The 14361-nt window shown below is 43.5% G+C and overlaps 1 protein-coding gene across 7 annotated transcripts in view; it reads left to right on the forward strand.

The window, feature by feature from the left end:
• The window catches only part of LOC137429642 (catenin delta-2), a 580920-nt gene that overhangs the window by 275100 nt on the left and 291459 nt on the right, over positions 1-14361 (forward strand). For 6 of the 7 annotated variants that reach the window (XM_068119734.2, XM_068119735.2, XM_068119736.2 and 3 more), the window contains 2 exons: positions 2863-4084; positions 8046-8240. In XM_068119734.2, the coding sequence (XP_067975835.2) occupies positions 2863-4084; positions 8046-8240 (1417 nt within the window). The remainder of the gene's footprint in view (positions 1-2862; positions 4085-8045; positions 8241-14361) is intronic. The other variant, XM_068119737.2, reaches the window with a different exon arrangement.

The following is a 14361-nucleotide window of genomic DNA, read 5'->3' on the forward strand; positions in this document are numbered from 1 at the left end:
GCAGCCACCAAGGGTGGTTTGCCCCAAATATTATTTCATTCAGAAATCTTCTTTTCAGAAACCTCCAGCCATATACAGACCGAACTCGCCCCAAGGCATCGGGACCATGCCCTAACATTAAGTTGTGCTTCTCATGGCCGCATCTCCCCCAAAAAGGGGGCCACAGGCCCTTTCCCTGAATCACTCATTTTCACTAAAACATCTTTTCCACAACTACCTGGGTGATACGGACCAAATTTTGTACAATGCATCAGGACAGTATGGGGTTGTGCTCCCCATCTGGATACACCCATTTCGAGTGGGTGAAAGGGGGTTTTGCCCCAAATTCAGCTAATTTATTTTAAAATCTCAGAAACCGTGGGGAAATAACCGTCAGCCTCCACGGGATAATTTAACTTCTGTAATCTTTGTTTATATGCAGCACAAGAGTGCGGAGTAGCACAACAGCAGTAAGGTCTTTGTATTAGGATTGGTGTAAATCATGACAACACAGCAACTCGCATACTCGCATACATCATTATCCTCAGTTAAAACAAGCCCATGCCTCTGCAGCGATGTGTGGTGAAGACAAAGGTTGGGAAACATGCTTTCTTATGATTTGAAGTAACTTTATTGAAGGCAGGAATTCGTTTGTATTTCAAAGTCAAATTCAGTGCGCCATTTTATTATTTCAACATGACCCAAAACTCTCATTATGTCAACACATGGTGCATCACGCAGCACGTGACATACATAATTGTGTCAACTCAACAAAATGGAAAGCACTCCAAATACAGTATACCAAAATGGAAGGAAATTAAACATAATTCACAAATATATCAGCTGCGTCCCTGATGCGATGCCCTCCGCTGGTTAGGGCAGGAATTTTGGAATCTGTCCAGTGTCCATGGTGCCAGCGATAGCTCGCCTACGCTTTTTGAAGAAAACCATGGGATTTTAACATCCACCAACTAATGTTGGCAGACGGGACACCCGTTTAACATCCATCCGAGGGATGGCACCAGGGGCGGATCCAGGATGAGGGTGCAGGCGGTGCGAATCTGCTGAACTGTTGGACCAGGGAAGAACTCAAGGAACTGCAGAAACTTCCAAGAACGCACGAAATGCCGTTTCTGACGATCAAGTTTAAAAAAATTCCTGGGGGAAGACCCCCAGACTCCCCCTTTATCCCCCCCCCAGCGCTATGGTTTCATGCACCCCCCCCTCCCCCCCCCCCCCCCCCCCCCGTCAAAAAATTCCTGGATCCGCCGCTGGGCACACACATTGATAAATCATCCTCCTTGTGAAACACAGAGATGACAGTTAATAGGTGGGTTGGGATTCAAACCCAGGCTAGATGGCTTAAAGGCGAGCATGCATACGTCTAAGCAATCCTGTCTGCCCCACTTTCATAATGATGCAATTGAAAAGCACCACCCACGCACAATTGCAATATGTCTATTTGCTCCTGTTTATTCGAGAGCAAACTGAAATCCCACTTGTCATGTGTCCTCTGTGTCCTCTGGCTTTGTGTCTTCTGGCTATGTTGGGTTCGAAAATGTAAGCAATTACTTCTTCCCTGAGAAACACTAATCCAGATATTTTACCAGAACCAAGATGAGCCTGTGTCGCATAATGTGTATAAATAAATAAATAAGCAAGTTCCCTTACAAGGAACTTCAATTCAGGAAGAGGCCATTAGGCCAATTAAGCATGTGAAATAGTTGCCACCTATGGTTGTTTGTCCATGCTCTATCCTTTTTGAATGCTGAGCATCAAGCAAGGAAGCAGCACGTACCAATCTTTTAAAAAATCTTTACGATTCAGCTGGGTCACCTTTAACATGCTTACCTTTCAGACGCATGCAGATTGGATGCATGGTCTTAACCGTCTAACCATTATGCCTCGCAATCTGGTTTTATGGGCTGGAAGCTCAACTCAGTTGAAAATGTTTCATGGTTTCTCTTTGGGAATTCATGGACCCATCATGTCTCACTGAACATATACCATTATTTTTAGCTCACCTGGAACGAAGTTCAGGGGAGCTTATGCGATGGCGCGTTGTCCGTCCGTCCATCCATAAACACTTGAAACCTCTTCTCTGAAACCGATGAAGCGATTGTGACCAAATTTGGCACAAATTATATTTGCTGTGTTGTGACTAAAGTTTGTTCACGGCATTAAAAAAAATCGAGGTCGAAGGGGTGTACCAGGGGTCAAAGTGGATCTAGGTTTGACCCCCCCAAAATAGGAATTTGTTTTTTCCTCAGAAACTACACACGCAATTCCGATGAAACTTAACCACAACATTCATCAACCGTGATGTACAACGTTTGTTCACGGCAATAAAAAAATACTTGCCCTTTTGGGGATATATGGGGGTGTTGTCCCCCAAAATAGGTATTTGCTTTCTTCTCAGAAACTACACATGCAATTCTGATGAAACTTGACCACAACCTTAATCATACGTGATGTACCAAAGTTTGTTCAAGCCATTGGAAAAATTGGGGTCTGAGGAGGTACACAGGGTGGGAGTGGGGGTTGGGCGGGGGGGGGGGGGGGGGGTTGCCCCACAAAATATGTATTTTTTTGTTTGTTTATTTAAAGTCTTATGATTATGTTCATATGATTCTACATGCTGCCTTGTCTTCTAGCAACTATTGAAATTGGTTTAAAATACCTTTAGTCAGTGCAGTATACTGTTTATTATACCAGGTGAGCGCCAGGGATATTGCCCCTATGTTTAAGCTTGTGATGTGGAAATGCAATTTATTAAAAAGATTTGCCCCAAATGTGCCATATTTAAAAAAATTCCTTATAAGGAAAATAATTTTAATTAGTTCATATGTTTTACCCTTCTTTGTTCTATTCACATCCTGACAGGCTAACAACAACAACACCACAATGAACAATGAGGCTGAGTCTACTAATGTCACGTTTTCCACATTTCACCCATCTGTTCGGGGCTCTGCCTTTCGTTCTCCATTTGTTCACCAAGAGACTGTAGCGTCACCCACTGATACGCAATTGCCAATCTCTGAGCCTCCTCTTGGTCAGGCATCGCCCTCTGTGCCTTCGCTCGGCTCATTAAACTCACCAAGAGCTTCCCTGGCTGTTCCCTCAGAACCAAGCGGCACATCTGATGAGACAGGAATGTATCAGACGACCGTAGCCCAGCCTTGGTCTTACTACCACAACTCTGGCCCTCCTTATTATGTCGATGGTTTTGGCTCCTCCACACGCTCCGGCAGCTATTACAACAATCGAAGGAACAGAGAGGAAGAAATTGTGGCGCCAGGATCTAGAGTAAGCGAGAGTGCAGTTGAACAAACAGGCCAGCTGTGGGAGACTCATGATTTAGGTGGTATTAATTGTGGCTATTCACAGAAAACGACTTGGCAAACATCGGCAGATTTTCAAACGGAATCTCCTGCTAATAACTCCTCAAAAGCAGTGTTGTCTCCTCTGAGCCAGATTGCTTCTTCTTCACCATCTGCTCCTCTTTCTTCAGTTGTTTCTTCTGCAGGTGTGCAGCAAAACCTCCCCGGTCCAACTTGGACAGTACCGGCCTCCCTCCCACTCTATGCCCAGCCTGGACAATTTAGTTATGGTGTGCCTGATTTTGGACGTGTGAATACCTCCGAAATCCAGGAAGAAATGCTGAAAGAGAGGCTTTTGAATAACAAACCATATGCTCAAGCAGAGATTGGCCAAGATCACAATTCCACTTTTGAAGCTTCACAACATGGCAGCACACCGAGCCCAGTGGGTGGTGAATGTTATGGTCAAATGATAGGCCGACGCTATAGCTGGAAGGACCTGGGCCTTCTTGGACAAGAGGGAGGCGAGGTTCAGCTTCGTCCAGGCATTGAACACTGGTACGGCACTCAGAAAGGTTCTGGTGCACACAAAGTGGAAGGAAGAGATGTGACGACACAGCCCACTGATGGTTTAGGGCATCACAGGCACATTGACGTATTGGAGCAGCAACGGAGCATTGGCCCTCAGTCACAACCGTCTGCCCTTGTTGATTTAAAAGCCAACGAGAAAGGGAAAGCACGTTTGTACGAGCGAAGAGGACTACCAGCACCACGGAAACTTACAGGCAAGTTGTGCTTTAGTTTACATGACTATTACAATTAGAAAGTGACAAGCCATCATCTACATGTTAAATATATAAAACAACATTATTTTTGTCATCCCTGTCTCCCCACCCTCTTCCCATTTGCCCCTGACCCATTCTCTCATTCTATTGGGTAGGTCAGTAAGTTTTGAAGTAGAAGGTGACTATTTGTGCAAACTAACAGTCTGCTGGTCCATCACTGCGGAGTAGAATATTAAAAGATGCTTGCATCAATTTGTTCGGGTGGGGGTGTGGTGGGGTTATATGAGGGTACGCCGAGGAAAGGTTTTGTTATTCCTCGTGGCTGTACTTGCAATCTATAACGTCTAAGATACACTCACCACTGAGCCTGGTGTTGGCTTAGCGGTTAGGGTGCCGGCTTGGGATCCTAGGATCCTGTGGTTCGAATCCTGGTCGATCGCTGAATTAACGTCAGGGCGGTTGACTCAGCCTGTCATCCTTCCGAGGTCGGCAAATTGAGTACCAGTTTCACTGGTAATTAATTCCCTGTGTGTCGCAAAAGGCGACTAACAGGGTTGGCAGCAGGAAGGGCATCCGGCCGTAAAACATTGCTTCAAAAAGGGGGACCACGGTGCCCGAAAAGGCCAACCCCTGCTCTGCGGGGAAAAATGGTCTCTAAAGGTGGTTTCTTATACACTCACCAACTCATTTATAGCTTTCTTGTTCCTGCTGACATGTTAATTATCCTGAATATCGGTTCTCTGACCGATAGAATAGACAAATGCAGTAACCTGGAAATGTAAAGGTTGCAGAAACAGTGAAAATATTTAGATAGGTACTTAGAACCATTGGGGATAGAGTGATACATGGACAATGGGCAAGAACGGTAAGTATCTGAGGTATGGATGAGTGATTTGATTGTGAGGCCTATGAGAGGGTCTCTTCAAAAAGTTAATATGCCGTCTGTGTTTTTTCGTTGCTCATCAAAATAATAACATAACTTACATTTAACTTCGTGTCATCCTCAAGTTTACTCCTACATCATAGATATTGCAATCTTTCAGAGGGAGCTTTCAGCTCCTTGTCCAACTGTCTGTATCCCAGGGGATATCCTTGTAAACGGTTGAGCCTTTAACCCGATACCTTAGACAAATTTTACGTTCCTCCTTCTGGTCTGTGGCATTATACAACCCTGATCCTTGAAGTCTCCTCTTGTACATATAATAAAGCTAATTATATTAAAAGAGTGCTTCTTTGGTTGGTAACTACCAGTACCTCTTCAGAACATGTTCCCAACTAAGCACTTGCCCCATGATATTGTTATATGATAGTCACATCCTGTGTCAGTTTCATTTGTCCATTGTCAATCAATGCAGTCTAACAACAAGTAATGCATTGTCAACTAATGTGCAAGCTATTGTTTGGGCCTTAAAGAGTGAAAATAAATATATCACTTTCAGGGGCACTTGAATTATTTAATACTGATCAAGTGTTCCTTTCTCCAGGAGAGAGTACTCGCTTGTCATCGTTTCAACAGAATTACTGCATAATTACTAGTGTTCTCCTTCCTGCACAATGCAGTGCAGTGCAGTTGTTGCAGATGTTGCAATACTCTTGACATTGCACGACTGGTGAAAGCTGCAAGCTGCAAGCCTCCATTTGACAAAAATCTGATGCGAATAGATCTCTTATTACCTCTGCCACCAAAGATGGATGGAGGTTATGTTTTCCCTCCTGTATCTTTGTCTGTCTGTTTGTCCATCTATTTGTCTGCGAGCAGGATATCTCAAAACGTTAGGACGATAGTTCAACACGTGGATGGCTTTTGACAAAACTTGATGGATGATTTTTGTAGGTGACAAGAACAAGCTGATTAGATTTTGCTGTGTGACGAGGACAAATGGTCCGGATGCAAATTCGGCTGTCAGTGGGATACAAAACCCAAACTGTTCGGCCTGGCAGAGGTATTCTCTCTACCGAGTATGGTTCTGGTTATGTTTTTCTCTGTCACTGACTATTTGCCTCCATGTGATGGTTAATCTTGCTGCCCAATTTTAAACCATTTAACCGTTTTTTTAACTGATGTTTTGGAACAAGCTAATTATGTAACTCGGCTTGTTAATGCGGAGCCTCCTTGGTTTAATGTCTTCTCTGGTTGATTTAAGAGTTGCGTTGCTCTTCCAGCTTTTTAGTTCCATCAAGACCATGTGATTGCATAGCCCAGATTATTGGAGACAGATCGTTGGAAGCAAATTTAGTTGACCCTGTGATGCATCATCAGGAGGATGGCAGAATTGGCAGAGCCTAATAAAGTTCCGTTCTGTAAGTTGCCGTGTATCAGCAGCACTTTTTTCATTGAAAAAAATCAACAAAAGTCGTGGGTCGGCTAATATATGGTGATAAGGAATTTTGGACAAATGACATGACGAAAGTACATACTTACAATGCTGAACGTCTCATTTCTTTCACTCAGATGCACATTGGAAGATCTAATGATATGTAAGGGGATCATGTTTTAATCAAGGAATGATAAAATGCCGTTCCATGAAAGACTACGGCAGTCTTTTGTAAAGAATGGGCTTATGAATAATGTAGTACATACAGTAATAGCAGATTGTGAAGCATTCATTACAATCAATATCTATTTATTTGATGAAAAAATAAGTGTCCCTTTATAATCTTAAAATGAAGACAAAATCCCAATACATGAAACAAGCACAATTATGATCAAAAGCCCTATCCCAATCCATCAACTGAAGCCACAATTGCTGTAATGCCAAACGAGGTTTCAACAATTCATTATCCGACTTCGCTGGGAGCATTGCTATTCCTTGAGCTGCACCGGGAACACCAACCAGACCCCCATTTACACCACTCACAATAAGTTAGGGATATTGTGGGAGTGAGTTTATTTTTTTTATAGGGCTTAGGGTTACGGTATTGAAATCAAGAATGCTGTGTTTTTTCACACTCATTAATAACCATAGAATTAGGAGCAACAACTTTTTTCAACATAATTAATACACAAAATCAACCACACCGAAGAACCCACCCCCCCCCCCCCCCCCCCTGTACTTCCCCCTGGGAAATTTAACGATACTTAGATTTTTATATTCCTAAGGGTGTCTACTGACTCATTTCAGACGTTCCCATCAAAACAAACTGCATCAAGGGGGTCTACGGCAGCCATCTTGGATGTCCTCGTGCGTGAATGGCTAAAGCTAAGGACTCCATAACTTTTGAACTAGACATCATAGAAAAAGACAAATAAACCCACTTTCCATACAATTTTGACATGAGAAAACATTTGGAAGTTGTAAGCCAGCAAGTAATCATAATCATTGAGTCCATCGCCATCATTCTCTTCGTCATCATCTTCACACTCAGGAGAGTCTAGATTCTAGAAGGTCTACGAGTGAAGGAGGAAGAATTGGCCCGAAAGACCAAAACAGTTCAAGGGTGCCACCACTCTTCACCCAGCCATGTCCGTGTTAGATAGTGTACGCATTCCTCCCTCAATTACAACCCTAACCCTTTAGCATCCGATATGAATTTGACAATCAAGTGTGTAATTATTTCAGTGATACGCTCAGGTGACTTACATGCACAAAGCTCACAGACATTAACCAAAACTTCATTTATTTGCAATGTACATCAGATGCAAGAGACTGTTGTGGCAATACAAAGCATATTGTGCAGTGCTTGTGTCACACTGTTTGTTTGATTTACACCAACAGCTTGCACACTTTGTTTGAATCGTTTTATTTGCTTTTTCTGTTGAGCCAAAATTACACAGGAAATATGCAGTTGATATTCTCAGCCAAATGTACCAACAAAGTTGTAAAAGCACACACACATGCACACATTTATGATGCTGTGGTCAAACTCTCTACATTGAGGTAGGTTGGCAGCCTGTTTGTCTGTGTCAGCACTTCTGACAGTCATATTTGTTTACCTCGGAGCATCTCGTTCGATTTCCAAGGGCCCCAGGCATTCTGCGACAGTCAGCTGAGCCAGCAGATGGGTGAGCTCCCATATCTGCAGCATGCCGAAAGGCGATTGGCAGAGGATCACGTAACTGCTGGACCAGATGGATGCCGGCCTATCTCGCCATCACATGCTGGAGCTGCAAACTTGCCAACTAATTATGCACTTGGAGATTACTACACTGGTTCAGGTCAGTTTGTGTATTGATTTTAAAATGTCACTCGGAGATAAGGACCAATGGCCACCTCACTAAAAGATTGGTTCATCTTGGTACTTGCTCTAGACCACCTCAGCACACAAACAGTTCAACTTTGGATTGGCCTGTTTCTGTTTTGCATTTCCATCTGGCACACAGCTCAGGATGCTGGCTGTAATCGCAGGTTAAAAATGCCTCATTCTGGCCTGTTTTGTCTGCTGTCCAGTAATATCCTTGTTAATCCGGTAAAGGTATGCTTTTATACCCCTGTCCTGAATGTGATAGATTTACATGCTCATCTACAAGCCTTATTTTGCGCAGAAATCTTAAAAAACAACTACTTTTTATCTTCCTAAAACAAGATGTGAAAGTCTCCTTTCAAACAAAGCTCTTTGCAGATTTTATGTACGAAAACATTTTATGTTTTAAATCATTGACATGGATGGATTGCTGAAAGTGTGTGTGGCATGAATTTTCAATTTTACTTCCTGTTTAGCCAAATACTTAGTTATATGTATTTTAAATTTATTTATGTAGAATTGGGTTTTATTGAAATGTATTTATGGGAGCGAGACATGGGTAATGAATGTAGAGCAGCAACGAAGGCTGAAAAGGGTGGAAATGCGAATGGTTCGGTGGATGTGTGGAGTATCGGTGAGAGAGAGGAAGACAAATGATGAATTGTGAAAGATGATGGGAATAGAGCCTGTGATGGATGCTGTGAAGAGAAACAGGTTGAGATGGTTTGGTCATGTGTTGAGGAAGGATGAAAGTGACTGGTTGAGAAGAGTGATGGAAATTAATGTAAAAGGAAGTAGAGTACGGGGAAGACCGAGAAAGACTTGGCTAAAGGTGGTGGAAGAAGAAATGCGGGCAAGGGGCGTCGGGAGATGCAGAAAATAGGGCAAAATGGAGAAGATTGTCATGGGGCCCGCAAGGCTAACCCCCGCTCTAGCAGGGAAAATGGCCTTAAAATGCCTGTTGTTGTTGTTGTATGCTGAATTGAGTAATGGTGCACCAATGTTGTTGGAATACACATTTTTCTCATTCTGTCAACCGACTTTGGTCACAAGCTCTGCTTTTCGGCTCACTTGTGAAAGTGAAGTGGATCTAGTACCGTGGGACCCCGCTATTCACGGGTGATACATTCCTGGAAAATCCCGTGAATTGGGAAACCGTGAATAGGGGGGCATGATTTTAATGGAAAAATGGGGGATAGGTTCCCAAGTCGTGAAAATCCGTGACTAGAGAGGAACAAAAACCGCGAATGGCGAGGCAAATCCAGAGAATGTCGACGATAATCTGCGAAGGTCGATGAAAATCCCGTGAATGTATGCCGTGGCATTGTTCCAATGGGAAAAAGGTAGATACGTTACAGGTTCCCGTCGGTTCCTGATTCATAGAGAAATTTTTTTAAAGTTTAAAATATTTTTGATCGCAAATGCACATGATTACAGTTTGACAAAAAATGCTAACAACAACAAAAAAAAAGACAACACCAGGTACCATTTACAATTCATTGAAGGAATGCGCTTACAGTTTATTAAAAGTGCTTAACCAGCCGAACCATTCCGTACCGTGAAAGTAAAAAAACACAACAACATCATGTACTGTTTAAAATTTTTATTTTACAAACACAGGCAACTTTCAAATGATTATGGTGATGGTGATGGTGATGCATTAAAATCCCATGAATTCCTCGAACTTTGACGGTGACCCAAATGATGGTGCAGCAAAATCGTGCACTAAGGGAGAGCCAGCAGAGGTAGGAGAAGGTGAGAACGCTGGTGAAAATGCTGGAGAGGACCCTGAGAGGGTGGCAGGAGAGGGTGTTGATGGTCTTGAGGTGGAGGGAGAAGGGCTGAATAAATGGGTAATTGGGAGCTGCCTGACAAGATTGCCAAACATTTTGATGTAGCTCTTTGTACAGGAGCAAGCCCCTCTTGAACTTGTGGTACCGTGCCATGACTGGGTCAGCATCTTTCACCCTGTCGGCAATTGCCCTCATGTCCTGTAGCACCTCGCCCAGGAACTGCACTGTGAGGTTAGACCTTGGCACCTCTTCCTCATCACTGCCCACCTCCTCCTCCATGTAAACCTTTGGAATGGCCTCCAACTCGTCCTCGGTGAACGGGTTTAGAGAACGGTTCAGCATAATGGTTTTCAGCATGAAGTCCTTCATCTGCGTATTGTCCTCGATCCATATTCTGAGAGTCTTTTCCATCCTTTCCATGTGGATATTCCGGACATGGATATGGGTAACCACCTTCGTACAGGTACTCAATGCAGCGCTAGCTGAAACTCTCTCATGAATCGCCTTTTTCTTCTTCCATATGTAGTGAATGGTAGATTTGTTGACGCCGTAATGCCTGCCCACATAGGCCGCACTCTCTCCTCTTGAAAGCCGGTCCAGTAGCTCCACTTTCTGGCTCGGGCTCATCACTTTCTTCTGCCTCTTGGTAGTCGACATCTCTGGCACTGGTCTTCTGCTTGGGAGCCTTGATTGAACGATGAGCAGAGCGAGAGTCAAAAACGCAGGTCAAAGCAACGGGACGAGAAGAATGATCGAGACCCAAGACAGTCTGTATATGTAAGATTGCCAGCATTGTGGGTAGCTGTGGGAGGGGTGAATACCCTGGACATTGTTTGTGGGGGATGTTATTGGATGATGCTGTGTTGAGCCTATCTGCCAATTTCAATAACAGATTTAATGAAGCGTTTGCATTCTATAATTCGAGTGGTTGACTTGTTTTCGCAGCTGGTGGAACATCCAGTGAAGCTCTCGATTATAGTCCGGCTAACATTCGCAGCCGCAAAAGCCATGAAAACGCAAATCACACAGCAGTGAATGTATAAGCAGGTCATGCTCGCGGCTCGTAGATGTTTTTTGCGTACGTATGTCCAGCTGCTTTATACATGGCTGGTGAAAGATGCGTTTTATAAATGCGTCAAGCTAATGGCTTGTGAAAAAAACATTTTTGCGCTGCTGAAAAACTGCGAATTCGCGGACCATAGCTGTGAATAGAAAAAAACCGTGATTTTGTTGGACACGGTCGCCAATAGAAAAATAACTGCAGTCGCAGGAAACTTTTCCGCGAATAGAGAAGCATGTCACATTTTATCAACCGTGAATACGCAGAACCCGCGAATAGCGGTACCGCGAACAGCAGGTTCCGACTGTAATTGACAATAGAGCTATAGGCAGCCACTTGCATGCATATGCACCATTGAGATTAGGATATCCTGGTGTTCTCTTTCACCTGCTGTCTCGCTGTTATTTTATTTTTAGCCATTCATTGTTATTAATTTGATTTATAAATTATCACAGAACATTATGTTGTTCAATTAATCAGAAATGCTACTTTTAATTGCAGGGCATATTGTGTTGGTCTGAGATTGTGCTAACAATTAATGCTCATAAAACGAAAGTGATGGCATTCAACCATCGAGAGAGGTCTCAAATCCTATCAAACAATGGAATAAAATGAGACGGTCAATGACTTCAAGTACAGTGTATTCAGAAAGTATTCAGACCCCTTCACTTTTTTCACATTTTGTTATGTTGCAGCCTTATGCTGAAATCGTTTAAATTCATTTTTTCCCTCATCAATCTACACTCAATACCCCATAATGACAAAGAGAAAACAGGATTTTAGAAAGTTTTGCAAATTTATTAAAAAGAAAAAACTGAAATATCACATTGACAAAAGTATTCAGACCCTTTGCTATGACACTTGACATTTAGCTCAGGTGCTCAGGTCTGAATATTTATGTCAATATCACATTGACATAAGTATTCAGACCCTTTGCTATGACACTTGAAATTTAGCTCACGTGCCTCTCATTTCTCTTGATCATCTTTGAGATGTTTCTACACCTTGATTGGAGTCCACCTGTGGTAAATTCAATTGATTGGACATGATTTGTAAAGGCACACACCTGTCTAAATACGTTCTAAACTGACAATGCATATCAGAGCAAAAACCAAGCCATGAGGTCGAAGGAACTGCCTGCAGAGCTCAGAGACAGGATTGTGTCGAGGCACAGATCTGGGGAAACCGACAAAAAAATCTCTGCTGCATTGAAGGTTCCCAGGAGCACATTGGCCTCCATAATTCTTAAATGGAAGAGGTTTGGAACAACCAGGACTCTTCCGAGAGCTGGCCGCCCGGCCAAACTGAGCAATCGGGGGAGAAGGGCCTTGGTAAGAGAGGTGACCAAGAACCCGATGGTCACTCTGGCTGAGCTCCAGAGATCCTGTGTGGAGATGGGAGAAACTTCCAGAAGGACAACCATCACTGCAACACTCCACCCATCTGGGCTTTATGGCAGAGTGGCCAGACGGAAGGCTCTCCTCAGTGAAAGACACATGAAAGCCTGCTTGGAGTTTGCAAAAAAAGCACCTAAAGGACTCTCAGACTGTGAGAAACAAGATTCCATGGGCACAGAAACTAATAATGTCAATGCCGTGGGCACTAATAAAGTTTACAATTAAAAATAATTTCACATCGTAACAAATGCATTATACAGACAGAAAAAGAAAACAATATCTATTTGCATTGGTGAATCAATCAAAACAAAAAAAAAATTCATTTCGCAGCAGGATCCAACATGGAAATTTCAAATCAACTTTGCAGAGCTCACACACATTGCAACCTGAGGCGCCACTGAGCTCTTTTCGTCAACTCTTGCACCCTGGGGCAGTGAGTGGGTCGTCACCCGATCTTGGGCCAGCTCAACATGACACGTGGCAAAAAGGCTGATGATTGCAAGCTCTCACTGCCGAGCCGTCGTGCTCCACTTGTGGAAATCGATTCTCGCAACAAAAAATGGCGCCGCTCACCGAGCGACCCGCTCCCGCCCGAACACGAGGTCCGACGCTTCAAAGTTGTAACACTCACGTTTCCTTCAATCCGTGACGCACATTCCCTGGAGACTGGAGCCGAACTGGACCCGCTCTCTCACCCACCTCTCAGAACCGTGCTTGTCGTGCGATAAATACTCGGTCACAACACGGAGCAGTTGCATAGTCACCATCTTGCCACGCCCAACATCCATCCAGCGCGTCACGACCTCCGCCTCCACCTCCATCACGACGTAGTCCTTCTCCAAACGCTCCTCTGCCAATAACTTTCAGCATTTCAAAGTCGTCACCGTGTAACCTCATCTCCTTCATTTTGTCAGCAAAAGGCCTTGCCCACTCGCGGAATTCAGAAACATTTTTCTCCCGACGAATAGCCGAGCTGCTTTCTGGACACATCAGCATGTCCAGAAAGCTCTTCACGCTCATGGTGTTGTCATTGTGCCGAGGACCGGCCAACACCAGCTCGTCCAGCATCCGCAGACGGACTTCGGCCGACATGACAGGGGTCCACGGTCCATTAGTCAGGTTCACTATGTTAACAAATATTATTTCGTTCAAAATTTTGGGAGATTAGCAAACCTGTACATTTTTGGAATCATCAGAGCATGGAGAATCCGAAAATCAATGTTGGCATTTGCACAGACACCTGCATGGCCGCCATTATGGATTTTGAAAATGGCCGCCATAAAATACATATTTTGTGCTATCTCGGCTTCTAGTCAACCTAGAAACTTAATTAAATATGCTAATCCTATGTTTTCTGGGTCAAGGAATCCAATAAAGGCCTCAAAATAGTGCTCAGGATTACAGAAAAGCAACAAACAAAGGTAATTGAAAATCATTGTCTTTATATTTGTGATGTAACTGTATTACATAATACATGATATTGCAAGTCCTTTGAAGTTATAGGTATGGGTTTATAAAGCGAGAAAGCAGCCTTCTTAGTATCAGATTGAACTATAAGTCCTATACCAGGATCTACTAGGTCTATACCGTTCAGGAATATGCTTTTACAGATCTTCATCACTGCCCTGAGTGTCATTTTCGCAAAGGTGTCTACGCAAATGCCAACATTAATTTTTGGATTCCTCATGCTCTGAATATTCCAAAAATGTATAGTTTTGCTAATCTCCAAATTTTTTGAACGAAAAAACATAGTGAACCTGACTACATGGTCGTGGCGAGCTCTTTCACAAGCATCGTCATTCCCGCCATTGCGGTTCCGCGCATGCGCACCCACCCTTTCCGGTG

Source organism: Myxine glutinosa, chromosome 6 (genome assembly GCF_964187855.1).
Source record: "Myxine glutinosa chromosome 6, kmMyxGlut1.1, whole genome shotgun sequence".
NCBI classification, from domain to species: Eukaryota; Metazoa; Chordata; class Myxini; order Myxiniformes; family Myxinidae; genus Myxine; species Myxine glutinosa.